Source organism: Pristis pectinata, chromosome 13 (assembly GCF_009764475.1).
Source record: "Pristis pectinata isolate sPriPec2 chromosome 13, sPriPec2.1.pri, whole genome shotgun sequence".
In the NCBI taxonomy this organism is placed as follows: domain Eukaryota; kingdom Metazoa; phylum Chordata; class Chondrichthyes; order Rhinopristiformes; family Pristidae; genus Pristis; species Pristis pectinata.
This window is the reverse complement of record NC_067417.1, coordinates 31,282,449-31,297,345: the sequence shown is the minus strand read 5'-3', so window position 1 is coordinate 31,297,345 and position 14,897 is coordinate 31,282,449. Positions and strand designations below refer to the sequence as shown.

The following is a 14,897-nucleotide window of genomic DNA, read 5'->3' as shown; positions in this document are numbered from 1 at the left end:
GAGCAATTTTCTCCAAAATTGCAGCCCAAGACCAGACTTTAAACAGACATGTCTTAAGGATAACAACCATTTAATGTCTGTTTCCATCCTTAAGATACTCACCAAAGATGCTTTCTTTAAAAATGTATTTGACTCAGGCAAAGCAAATAAAATTGGCTTTGTTTTGCTTTTAGAAAAACATTGCAAAGAATATTTAAAACTGTACTGGAAGCCATGAGCAATAAATGATGGATTTATAACCATCAACCACAATACTACATTCAAAGTTAATTTTCCAATTCATCTACCCTCCAACTTCAAATTAAACAGATGTGACTGATTCACTATAAGTATTATTTCCTGAATTAATTTCCAACTACACATCTCTAAACTTAAAATGTAATATTTTATTTGTGACAGATTCCCCATTTGAATTGGCAAGGATTTGTGTTGGTAATTATGTAGTTAAATTGCTTGACAAAGTCCCCAAAGGGTTAGTTTAAAAAATGCTTAAGACAGCATGTCATGGCGATGGGAAGACAATTTATTGTATTAGCAATTACATGAAATCTTCTGAATTAACAGGTGGTTTCCTAGAAGGATCAATTACAAACTGCAACCCATTGAAGAAAATTAAAACAAAGCGTGCTGAGACAGACATTTATGAATCCAAACCTAAAAAAATGCAACAAGAATAAAAAAGTTAAATCATCAGTTTAAAAGTTACTAGGAGTCAAGGTCCAACAGCTGAGTTAGGAGGTATTCAAATAAATTGGATCCTTCTTACTGTAAGCAATGTTGTTGGACTGAAATAAAAAGAGTTGACCCAGAAGAGCAAAGAATCAGTGCAACAACGTGTGAGCAACAGAGACAGGAAGATAGGGACAGACAGAAAAAAAAGTGATGGGTGGGGAGGTGTTGAGAAGAGGAAAGAGCACCCATTGCCATGAAGTGAATTAGAGGAAAAAAAACAAAATACAATTGTTTCTAGAAATATGCCATATGATGTGCACTGATGAAATGATGACAATTCCAAAAAAAAAACAAATCAAATTCTGGCAATACACAGCTAATTGGTCAACATCTATAAAGTGGAAAGATGAATCAATACTTCAGTGTAGAGCCTTAATTAGAACTTCAGTTCTGATGGAGGATTTACATCAGAAATCTTAACTCATCTTTTCTCTTCATAAACGCTATCAGGTTTACTATGTATTTCCTGCATTTTCTGCAGAGGCAGTACAGTTCAAATCACAGAAATGTTATACATCCTAAAGTTACAGCACATATATTGTAGGTTCATTTTGCCATAATCACAATTTTATCAGACTAAAATCTGGTAAACAAACTGTGGAAACTATTGTTTTTTTTGTAAGTGGATGAAATGACCAAGCACACCTAATACAGTATACAGATAAGAAACCACAAATTGCCAAGCACAGAGAACAGATCAACTGTTCTCAGGTGTCTCTGATGTTTTAAACTTTGCAAGTTTTATTCCTTGTATGAATGATTATAAAAAAGTATTAAGGCAAACCATATAAACCTCATTTGATTTTTCATTTTCAAAAGTTTGTCTACATTGCTTAAAGGATGTTGTGCTGTCTCAGAAGAGGTTCACTTATCAGTTAACAAATTATTTACTATAACTAGCAATATTCCTAAAATGGTGGCAAAGATTCCCAATGGAACCAATATCATTTTAACTACTGCCCCGTTTATCATGGCATTTCACCAAAGTAATCCGTGTTATTTGGTATACGTCTATTTTAAGATCCCTTTTATATCTGTCAGGTTACAAGTTATGAATGTACAAACTACTGCAGAATATCCTAACAATCAAGCATCAAATAGTCAAATTTTTATCTGAAAACTGAAATACATTCACTAATGACAAAAAGTTATTTAAGTATCCGCAATGTAATTCTAAACTTTCATCCATTCCTAAATAGTTTTTGGTTTACCTCCATCTGTTGTTACGCAGCATCGATTTGGTTAAGAATGGATTAGCAGCATATACTGAAGCAACACAATTTATTCACTACATACAGTAAACTGATAACTTTTTAAAAAATGCATTCTTCATCATAAATGTATCTAATCAATAAAATAAAGATTAACTTGGAATATTAATTTGGCATGAAACATCGACCTGACTAGTAAAATCTACTGTAATAAAGTTACCAGACAGGTTTCTGTTGTTATATTTTCTAACACAAAAATCATTAATATTTTAAATCTGAAAGTATTTGTTACAGCTTTGCGATCAATATCAACAACTAGCACCATCTTAAACAATTTTTTGATCACTGGTAATGATTCAGCATGTGGATTTTACAGTAAAAGTTCTGCATCAATTCATGCCTTCACAGAAAATATGAAGCAATCATGTAATTTTTTTTTAAAGTGTAGATGAGTTTTTGTGGAAGAATCAATGTTGAATTACTAGCATCTTTACTTTCCGTGGTATATTTTTTTAAAATCAGAAATTGAATGGCATCCCATTCGATTAATAGAATCAATTTGACTACTTAGACGGTGATAATATGCAATTATGAAATCAGTTGAAAAAGACACCTATTTGTGAATCAGAACGATAGCAAAATTTGCTGTAAAAAGCCTTGTATTGCTCAGCTGGACAAATGCTTCAAAGCATTCCAACAGGAAAAGTTGTTCTTCAATCATATACAGTTAACTAAGTGTCAGTTACAGCAGGGAGTTGGTTGGTTGGTTGGAACAACTATCAAGGACCTTTGAAAGGATCCATGTTCCATTCTAATAATACCCATTGTAGTGTACAAGTAGATTTCTATTGCTCCACATTAGGATTAAAATTCTTGAATAAGTGATATGAATTTAATTTTCACTGCTAATTTACTCTACAATTGTTCTTTTTTCTCTAAATGTCTCGTGGATACCAATTGCAAAATTCTTAAAGAAATGAATCAAAAAAGAACATTTGATTTTTCCACTCCACTCCAAATGATTTTATTCAGTTTTCTTTTTTTTTTAAGGATTTTTTTCCCCTACAGCAATGTCAACCAAGTTCATATGTTTTTCCATAGTTCCCATCTTTACTGAGGGAAGCTTGATGCTTCTGGTATTGATTTTAATAAGTAAAATGTATCCACAGTTAATAGGAAAATTGTAGTGTGAACTTTTCCAGTAATGTTTGTTTACAAAATATGTAAACACAGATGCAACTATATAACACGTTTGTTAAATGATATTTGGTCATGATTTTACGTACAAGAAAGCAATTTGGAGGTGCACTAGGATTGAAGGGCTCAACAAACAGATACACATACATAAAAGTTCAAGGAACAAAAGCAGTATCTATTAGAGCAGAATGCTGTGAGGTTATAATCTACAGAAATTAAATATGGTTTTGCCTGTACTTAAAACTTGTACTAATACAACAGAGAAGCCAGAAATTGGGACAACACAGATTTATGCTGTCATATCTAAGGATGTATTTAGAAGGAAATTTGTGATCATTCCATTTGGTAAAATACAATATGAATATTTACTATTACACCTGAGACAAGGAAATATTAAAACTTCCTTTAAAATATTTCATAGGAACAATTCTGTTCATACAGCATCTTTAACAGTTGTACAAATATCTACATGCTGCACACAGAATTAAACAGTATTAAAATGCTGCGTCTCACTTTTCCAGATGCCATGTGCTACTTAAAGCCTTAAACCTAGTGTACTTCAACAGCTGCTGGATCAACATCTTCTATTTCAGAATCCAAATGAATCTGGAAGTTGCTACATGGATAAGCATTAGTATAACACTTTCAAGCTTACCAAATAGCCTTCTTTCTAATATATAAACAGTGTAAGAGAACATCATTGGGATCTGTTAAATTACTAATACTGAAAATTTCAAATTTAAATTTAAACTGCAATGACATGTAAAACCTGTTACCCCAAAAACACACAAAGATTACCAATGCAAATACTGTACTGATACAATCTTTTCTGTATATACACAATAAAAATGTCAGTATATGCAAAAATAATTTTAAAATCGTGCACAATGTATACATTTGTTGTAACATTTAAATTTTCCTTGCAAAGGAAGCAACAGAAATTTTCTTTGTCAATAATTTTAAGATCCTCTTGTTTGATCAACTCCCATAACATCTTAAACCAGGAGAGGGGAATTTTTGTGCAACGATTCCATCTTCGTCAAAATTCTGCTCCACTGCAGCTTATGGCCCATCTAAGTAGGGAAGCAATGTTTGTGACAACCACTGTAGCCCATGATCATTTTACAGCAATCTGGAAAAAAAAATCAAAATCCATACTCTTGGGAAAGGCTCAGCAGATCCCATCTAGCACTGCCCATCTCACATGGCTTATGAGATCGCTGCAGGAATTTTCATTAACCAAGTCATAAACAGACTATCGACACAAGTCTGCTGAGGCACTGTCTCTCTTGGGCTTCTTTTTTTTGCTAGGAAATGATTGTTGATGCGGCTTGTTGACTGAATTCTGTTTGTTTGATACACTTCCAACTTGGCTGGAGTTCTGTTGTCCTTGGACGCCTTTGATAGAAGAACGGAAGAGTCTTGCTGCACTGAGCTAGAACACAATCATATCATGAGCACAATTTCAAGTTGTTAATTGGCTAGAAAGAACTCTGAGCATCCTTAATTCATAAAAGCTATGGTAAGAATAAATTTTATCTTATTAGTCCATCAATTCTGTAGGCATACACATTTCTTTTACATAGTGTAAATAATATTGCAAAATAGGCTTCTCTAATTTGTATTTAGTGTTTTGCAATTGAAATTCCAAGTTCCTAAATTTTTCTCCTCCATATAAATCGCATTATAAAAATACCGCTGTGCTGCCCGTCATCCTGACAGCAACAGATAGCAATTGCCAGAAACAGTTGTCAGTTTTTGCAGTGCTGGTCCACTGCACATTAATGGCACAGGTCTTTAACCAGTGTGGTTCAGTGAACTGGAATTTCCCTACACAGTGCACACCCCAACTCCTACCCCCAATAACCAAACTGTCTGGCTTACTGCATCCAACACCTTGTTTAAAATTCTTAAAAATCTGCATAACCAGTGCCTTTGATTATTTTACCAAGCACTCTTCAAAATCCTACTTCAGTTTTCTCCCATTTTAAGGTGTACAAGGACAGTCTACAATATTATCATAGCAAAATCAGAACTCAGTTATAGGGATGCAAAATAAAACAGGAAATTATGCACTTTTGGTGTATAAAGAATGCCTGATCTTCAGTAAATATTCAAATAACGTAAGGTTTAGCCTTCATTCCAGTTCTTTCTATGTGGAGAACTAGTTTCACTTCATCCAGGACAAGAGAAGCCCCCTCAAAATTGGGTCACTGGGGAGATTTTGAACAGTTGACCACACATTTCTCATCTGAGAAACAGCAATATGGTAGTTGAAAACTAGTTTGGGTGTCTGATAAAGAGAAATTTTAGAAGCTCCACACCAGTTCAGCTCTTTTCCTTTTTAAGAAAGGCAGAGTTTTGCAGAAATGGGAGGAAGAGGGAGGCCTCACATACTGAAGATTTAAAACAAAATTCACCATGTATCTTATCTTCTTCCCCTCCCAGGAGATTCTATGGATAGCTTTTTGGGGGGGGGGGGGGGGGGGGGGGAGGGAGAGGTGGTGTGGTTGGGGATTGGGGAAGCAAGTATCTGGTCATGATTCTCTGATATTAAGACTTATTTGGGGGCAGATTTGAAGGCCAAGTGTTCTCCTGCATTCAATTTCTTCAAAATGCATTAATACCCATTGGCAACAAAGTATCTCTTTGCATTCATTTCACAAGTCTGTAAATTCCACTGCATAGAGTTATTAGAAAATGGACACCACAATAAGAAGTGCAATGTTCATTGCAAGATATAACTAAAGCTTTCCTTCATAAAACTTACACATATTTAAGTACCCAACAAAGATAATCGGTATAATAACAGGGTGACATGATACAGGTGAAGAGTGAAGTGATATTTGAACAGAAAATGTGTTTTAAATTTGGTTTCATGGATGGCAAACAGAGTTTGACTGAGCTAAATCGTCTATTTCCATGTTGCAACCTATATTTCTACTTTGATAATGTCCATCACATCTAGGGAAGTTACAGTGGCATGCAAAAGTTTGGGCACCCCTAGTCAAATTTTCTGTTACTGTGAATAGCTAAGCGAGTAAAAGAGGACCTGATTTCCAAAAGGCATAAAGTTAAAGATGACACAATCCTTTAATATTTTAAGCAAGATTACTTTTTTATTTCCATCTTTTACAGTTTCAAAATAACAAAAAAGGAAAAAGGCCCGAAGCAAAAGTTTGGGCACCCTGCATGGTCAGCACTTAGTAACACCCCCTTTGGCAAGTATCACAGCTTATAAATGCTTTCTGTAGCCAGCTAAGAGTCTTTCAATTCTTGTTTGGGGGATTTTTGCCCATTCTTCCTTGCAAAAGGCTTCTAGTTCTGTGAGATTCCTGGGCCGTCTTGCATGCACTGCTCTTTTGAGGTCTATCCATGGATTTTCGATGATGTTTAGGTCAGGGGACTGTGAGGGCCACGGCAAAACCTTCAGCTTGTGCCACTTGAGGTATTCCATTGTGGACTTTGAGGTGCGTTTGGGATTGTTATCCTGTCGTAGAAGCGATCCTCTTTTCATCTTCAGTTTTTTTTTACAGACGGTATGATGTTTGCTTCCAGAATTTGCTGGTATTTAATTGAATTCATTCTTCCCTCTACCAGTGAAATGTTCCCCGTGCCACTGCCTGCAACACAAGCCCAAAGCGTGATCAATCCACCCCTGTGCTTAACAGTTGGAGAGGTGTTCTTTTCATGAAATTCTGCACCCTTTTTTCTCCAAACATACCTTTGCTCATTGCGGCCAATAAGTTCTATTTTAACTTCATCAGTCCACAGGACTTATTTCCAAAATGCATCAGCCTTGTTTCGATGTTCCTTTGCAAACTTCTGACGCTAAATTTTGTGGTGAGGATGCAGGAGAGGATTTCTTCTGATGACTCTTCCATGAAGGTTATATTTGTGCAGGTGTCGCTGCACAGTAGAACAGTGCACCACCACTCCAGAGTCTGCTAAATCTTCCTGAAGGTCTTTTGCAGTCAAATGGGGGTTTTGATTTGTCTTTCTAGCAATCCTACAAGCAGTTCTCTTGGAAAGTTTTCTTGGTCTTCCAGACCTCAACTTGACCTCCACCGTTCCTGTTAATTGCCATTTCTTAATTACTTTACAAACTGAGGAAACGGCTACCTGAAAACGCTTTGCTGTCTTCTTACAGCCTTCTCCTGCTTTGTGGGCATCATTTATTTTAATTTTCAGAGTGCTAGGCAGCTGCTTAAAGGAGCCCATGGCTGCTGATTGTTGGGACAGGGTTTGAGGAATCAGGTTATTTATAAAGCTTTGAAATTTGCATCACCTGACCTTTCCTAACGATGACTGTGAACAAGCCATAGCCCTAACAAGCTAATGAAGGTCCGAGACCTTGGTAAAAGTTATGAGAGCTCAAATCTTTTGGGGTTCCCAAACTTTTGCATGGTGCTCCTTTCCTTTTTTCACTCTAAAATTGTACAAACAAAAATAATACATTAATCTTGCTTAAAATGTTGAAAAGAATGTTTCGTCTTTAACTTTATTACATCAGTTCATCTTCTACTCACTTAACTATTCACAGTAACAGAAATTTTGACCAGGGGTGCTCAAACTTTTGCATGCCGCTGTAAAAATTATTAAAGCACATGACAAATTGAGGTCAAAAATATATTTTAAAATGTTTCAGGTGTCTTATCCCAATGGAAATCTATCACTTCAGGTCTTTCTATTCACTGAATCAAGAAAACAGTGTGGCATGTCAGAATACATTGGCATTATAATAAATAAATGCAACAGCTTTAAACTGGGTTATGAGATGCGTCAGATTTCCTCACCACAGGAAAATATACGTGTCAAAGTACATAGCAATGAGTCTAACCACCTGAGAATAAAGTTATTAACATTAGTTTATAAAGGGACAACATACATTTTCATTTCCCTTGAGCTCAATTGTGGAATACGAAGGATACCCAAAGCATGTTTTTTGTAATAAAATGGTTGAAGAGATCCAATCCTTCAAATTTTAAAGATCAATTTGGTTGGTTACAAGGTTTCATCCAACATTGGTTCTGGCAATAAGCAAAGAATCAAGTCCTAAAAGTTCTACCTACCTAGAGCTAAACCCAATACCAAAATAAATAATTGCAAACCTGGGCTTTAGTATTGTTGCTTGTTGAATTGCTTGATGGGTTATGTTGTATTTTCACACTTGGCGATGAAGATGACTCTGCTATTGACCCCTGTGGCACTGATCTGTTAGTATTGGACTGATGATTGCCAGATTGTTTGGAGCTTTTGCAAGGTGTTCCATCAGAATCCTGGATGTAAAAAACATACAAATTACATACAGAATTATGCACAAACATCAGCAAATAAAAACACTCCGACTGATGTTAATGTTATTTTGTTTACCTGATAAATTGCACTAAGAACGTTGGCACCAATCTATTCTGAAGCAATTTCTTATTAATCATGCAAACCAAAATATAAATAACTTGCTTTTATAACAAAACCTGAACAAAGGTATAGGACTTAATTCACAAACCATGCATGAATGGGCAAATACAGTATTTTTTTGTTTTTGTGAAGAATGATAAACTGAGTATCTCTCAACTTACAACAGTCCAACTTCCATAATTCAACATAAAACAGCAATAGTTTTTGGAAAACTAAAAGACAATGGGGTTGAGATTGCAGAAAATAGCAAGTATTGCTGTTGAGGAGACTATCTACATCTGCCCATGCCAAACCTCAACTAGATATTGTACTTAATGCTGGATGCCCTTAATAGGTAAAATAGAGAACACTTGACAAACTATTTTACATGACTCCACATTAATTTAGTGGTTCCATTAAAAGATTAATGTTAAATAAATGTCAGGATGACAGAATGGCATTTTAAGCAATTGACACAAGCACAATTTACCCAAACTAAACTAATGGCATTTTACTGTATAGAAAATGGTAATGCTAATTTTGCCTCCAGTTTTTAAAGAAAATCAATATTTACTGTTTGGTTCACTTGCAATAATCAAATTAAAATATTGATTAGGTTAACCTAGCGGATGAAATCAGGTACACAGAAACAATACACATCTCATTCTTTAAAATCGCTGGAGCATGGTAAAATTGTATTTTTCCATATTTTCTACATTAACAAAAATTATTAAAATTCAAAAATAGATTGTGACAAATGGTTAAAAAATCTCGATCATTAAGTGAAACAATAAAATCTGACAGTCCTCAGTGGATGCAAAGAGTGCAGTTAATAAGGTAAATGAACTGGAAGTATCACATCATGTCTATTACTGAAACACATTTTAAAGAAGGGTAGTATTACCAGCTCAACATTCAGTGTTACATGGTTTTCAGACATGATGGGCTGGTGGGTGGAGGTGGTCAAGGGGTTTGAGGAGAAGTAAGGGGATTGACAGCAGTATTATTATGGAAATATATAGCTGTGAAAGGGAAATGCTAGCAAGCTATTCAAATAAAGGCACGTGGGTTGAACTGAAGGCTGGAAGAGGGGCAAAACACTCCTGTTCACCCTGCCTGAGCCTTTCATAGTTTTTTTTATACATCTCCATTAAATCTCCTCTCTGCCTCCATTGTTCTAAAGTAACTAACTTCAATTCATCCCATCTGTCCCCATAAATAAAATCCTCCAGTGCTAGCAGCATCCCGAAAATCTCCTCCTTACCCTCTGTCTGTCAACATGCAATGCAAACTCTTTTTGCCTTATTTTTACCCTGTGTATTTCTCAACATTCACAGATCTCTGGAACTTGGGAGTCCCACCCTTTTATTTGTGACAAGATATTTGATCCAAATTTTCCCTTCTCCTTCGATGCCTCCCAGTGGTACAAGACAGAGGAAAAGAAAAGGATATATTTTTGGCATAAAGAATGAGGAGGGACAATTTAGACCAAATAACACAAATCTAAATATATGCAGAAGCAGTGGGACCAAGGTAAATATGTGCAAAAGTCTTTGAAGATGGCAGACACATTGAGAAAACAGTTAATAAATTATGATGGTGATCATTGACCTGCAAAGTTAACCCTGCTTCATTTTCCGTAGATACTGCCTGACATACTAAATATTTCCAGCATTTTTTTCTTTTTATTATTGTTACTAAAGCATGTAGGATTCCTAGTTTACAAATAGAGGCATTGAGTACAAAAGTAGAGAGGGTTATGTCAAAAACACAATTGGAGTGGAGTGATTAATTTTGATCACTACACTTTAAAGAGGATAAGAAGATCTAAGAGAGGTTACTCAAAATATTTGCTCTCAAGTTTCTAGGGATGAGACATTCAGCTACAACATTAGACAAGAGAAACTGGTGCTGTTCTCCTTGTGACAGATCAGTCTGAAGAAAGATTTGATTGACACATACATTATCACGAGAGATTTATATAGACAGAAAAAGGTTGAAGTCATTCTAGGATCAAGGGACATAGATATTATGCAAAAGATGCAAGATATAGGAGAGATGCATGCAACACCTTTTCTTTTAATACACTGCTTGTAAGAGTGGTAGAAACAGTTAACAAGGAAAAATGTGTCAGATGACTGAAAAGGAGCAGGGTTGGTCTACAAAACTAGCTGGTTTGGTCTACAAAAAGCCTACCAAGGACTGACGGGCTGAATGGCTGCATTCTATGCCTTAAAGATTCAATGATTCTATGGAAGTTTAGGAATGAAAGCAAAATGGAAATTGGGAAAACAAGAGGGCATGAAAAAAATCAAAGTCAAACAAAGGAATCCCTAAAATGATTTAGAAGTATATAATGAGCAAGGGGATAACCAAGGAAAGAATATGGTTTATTGGAGACCAAAATGACAAGTTGGATAAACTGTATAGGGAAGGAAGGTGTGTGTATGGGTCTTAGAAAACACTTTGCACGTGTCTCTAACAAAAGGAGGCCAATGCAGATATTGTAGAAAATATTGAAAGAGAAACAATAAGAAAAAGTAACGATTGTATATATGATAATAGTCAAGTTGCCAGGCCTGAATGAAATTTTCTAAGCTATTAACAGAAAAACATGGAAGAAAACAGCAGATTGTTAGACCATCATTTTCTAATTCTTTCTAACTGGAGGTATGACTCCAGGGGACAATACGACTGCCAACACGGCATTATTGTTATAAAAAGGGAATAAATAACCCAACCTTTGTGGTGAACTAATTAGTGGGAAAATATAAGGGACAATATTAGTTATCATTTAGAAAGCACAGTCATCTTGGACTCAAGGGAAGGTAATTCATGACTGAATTCTTTTTTCCAAGATGGCAATAAAGGCAATAAGGAGGCAGCAAATTTCATTAACCTAAATAAATTTTTAGGAAGGTCACACACAAAAGATTGTTCAGAAAAGTAAAAGCCCATGTGATTCAAAACTGACCTAGGTAGACGAAGCAAGAGGGTAGTGACAAATGGGTATTAATGTGACTGAATGACCATTTCCAGTGGGGGTCTGCTAGGTTGAGTACTAGATTCCCTACTTCTCATGCTATATACAAATGATTTAGACTTCAGAAGCAGAAAAGTAACAAGTGGAAGTCAGTATGCAGAGGTGGCAGGTAATGCATTTGGGGAGGGCAAATGGAGCAAGATGATTCCACAATAATGGTAAGATACAAGAAATGAATGGAGTTTGGAATGCATGTCCACAGATCCCACAAGGAGAGCAGAACAACCAGAAAAGATGGTTAAAGCAGCATACAGGATACTTCCCAAATTAACTGAGGCATACAGGAACAAGGTAAGCTCCACCAGCATTTTATAAAATACTAGTTAGGTATTACAGGGAATGCAGAGGAAATTTAGGAGGACATACTGTAACTGGGACGGGAGAAGTTCATCTGTGAAGAAAGATGAAATAGACTATGCTCATATTCAGTGGAACAAAGGAGAATAAATGGTGATTTAACTAAGATCTATAATGTCAAGGAGAGCCAACAGATGGAGCAGATAAGATCGTATTTCCCTTACTCAGGAGATCAATAACCAGGAGGCATTAATTTAAGGAAAAGCTGCAAAGGAGTATTTTCACACAGAAGGGAGGTGGAAACCTGGAACAAATTTCCTGGAAGAGTGGCAATGGTAGAAACCTTCATCAAGTTTAAAAAGTACGTGGACGTGCACCCAATGCATTTTAACAAAGTTATGGACGAAAAGCTGGAAATAGGGAGTAAGTTAGATAGCAACTTCCAGCTGCAGACATAACCAATTTTTGTGGACCCAATTAATTTGATGACTAATCAATTAAAATACTAACACTACAGTAAATTTAGTTGTCATTTTTGTTAAATGTGTCATGGCTTCAGTCAATTATTTCTCCAAGTACTACAAAGAACTTCCTCAGATGATCAAACAACAATTTCAATGTTGTGTTATTAATATGATATTGTCAGTACATATGGATATACAATACACTACCAAAAATACAAAAAATGTAGGAAATACTCAGCAAATCAAGCAGCATTTATGGAGAGAAACAGAGTTAATGCTTTAGATCAATAAAACCTGAACTCTCTCTCCATCAATGCTGCCCAACCTGCTGATCATTTCCAGCATTTTCTGTTTTCTATTTCAGAATTAGAGTATCTGCATTTTTTTTGCTTTGTGAATACCGTACTATAGTTATGCACACAATAAATACTGAGAAATCTAGAAATCTAGTCAGTTTAGTCAGCCAGTTAATTCCAGTATTTTAGCTGTGTACAAGAGACATCCACATTATGGGGGATTGCATTCCTACAAAATGATTGGGATCGTAATTTTCTGTAATGCAAAGCCACTTCATCTGCGCTTTTTTTTCTTCTTCCTCAGTTCGAAGGGTCTCAGATCTGAAATGTTAACTGTTCTCCCCTGCTGCCTGATCTGCTCAGTGTTTCCAGCATTTCCATTGTTTTTACACAAAGTAAAACTCTGATAATCTGACATACTCGGGACTTTCGTGGTGCCGAACAGGCAGACTTTCCTGACTATTGGACATTGTTCCTTTTAATAACACAACATTCTTAATTCCTTTTTATTTTGGATGATACACAGTGATACATTTTCCATTGAGCCAGGCACGTGCAAGGGAAGTGTGGCCCCGCCAAGTGCAAGGGGAGAAGAGGAAACATGACCTGGTGAGCCAGATGCCAAACAATCAGGATTCCCAAATAGTCGGACAGTAGATTATCTGAGTTTTACTGTATTAATAACATTTTTCCATCCAAACCCCTTTAATACTTTTGTACTGTGAAATGAAACATTTATATTTTTAAGGGAAAGTAGAATATTGTTAACCATAGGGTATCTAACTGTGCAGCTAACAGTTTGGTTACTTACAACATCACTTGAACTGGATAAGGTAGAAGATGCAGAGGATAAGGGACCAGATGAAGAATTCGAAGAGTGTTTACTTAGACGTGTTTCAGAGGTTCTACTTCTGGCTTGGCTTATTACTGTGCATTCTTTGGAAACATTGTTGTTGCATTTATCCAGTTGTTGAGGGCCAACTAGCAAAGTTACATCATTTCCTGAGGAAGAAAGAAAAAGTTGGTTTATTGCAGTGCCCGTCTTTCTCTTAATGACCATTTCATTTTTATGAAGACCTGCATAGTTATTCACCGAGCTTCAGTCATTGAACAGTGTAGCCACAAAATAATCAGAATCCAATAAACTATCCAGAATGGAAGAGGGATTGTTCTCATGGAGCAAAGAAGCTTGAGGAGATTTGACAGAGGTGTCCAAGTTCATGATAGATTTAGATAGGGTAAACAGAGCAAAGTTGCACCCATTAGCAAATGATTGAAGGGTCAGGGAAGACAGATTTAAAATTCTGCGTGGCACAGGGGGGATAGAAGGAAAATCAAAAGTAGTTAAGATGTAGAATGCAAGGATGGCAGAAAGTATGACCTCCTTCTGTACCAACACAATTATATGATTCTAACACACAGTGAAACAGTACCCCCATTAACCTCGGACATGTCATTGTTGAAATACCTGCCAAGGTCATTTTAGTCATATACTTGAGAAGAAGTGCAGGGCAGAAAGAATGCTCCAACTATAGGACAACACTTTAATGCTTGTTGAGGAAAAACACAAAATCTGACTTTCAGTCCAGGAAGGATTCAGAGATATATGATTTATATAAAGAAACAAAAAATTGAATTTTTACTTTAAATGTCAAAATTAAATTGAGACCATTACGATGCATCACTGGTTCTTCACAGTGCAGTATTTTAGGGATAGATAATTTGACAATTCAAAATTATACTATGTTCTGAAGATAAACCTTATTTTGAATACATCAATTTCTAAATGTAACTTAACATTATGAATATATTTGAAGGGTCTCATCTGATTCCAAATTATTAGAAAATGCAAAGTGGTACCATGTGAGATTAAAGTTGGGCATGAATTACAATCTAAATACTGGTATGAAGGGGCCAGAGTTCAACTGAAATAATTTTGCTTTTATTCAAAACCATGACTTTTTTAGTCAATTGACCAAGTGATACCTAATAGTATGGATTTAAATCAATCAGGAAAAGGGGACATTTAATGATCAGCAAGTTAGAATTGAATACAGGTAATAATTGCGATGAAAGATGACAAGTTAGTTAAGTCAAGGAAGTAGATTAAGAAGAGAAACTAGAAGAATGGTATTAATGGACTGGAGGTTAAACATCCTAAAGCATTATACACAATGGAGCATTAAAAAAAAAACAAATTTGGTAACATGGTCCATGCTGGTAACAAAGATTACAATACAAATAGTCATCCTGAATAATA

At 35.7% G+C, this 14,897-nt stretch overlaps 1 protein-coding gene across 1 annotated transcript in view; it reads right to left on the bottom strand.

Annotated features, from left to right (window-relative positions):
- Positions 1–502: 502 nt before the first annotated feature.
- Positions 503–14,897, bottom strand: part of tent4b (terminal nucleotidyltransferase 4B) — a 55,687-nt gene continuing 41,292 nt past the window's right edge. The window contains exons 10-12 of the mRNA XM_052028235.1: positions 13,449–13,639; positions 8,252–8,419; positions 503–4,575 (exon numbers count right to left, since the gene is read on the bottom strand). Coding sequence (XP_051884195.1) covers positions 4,396–4,575; positions 8,252–8,419; positions 13,449–13,639 — 539 coding nt within the window. The 3' untranslated portion in view covers positions 503–4,395. The remainder of the gene's footprint in view (positions 4,576–8,251; positions 8,420–13,448; positions 13,640–14,897) is intronic.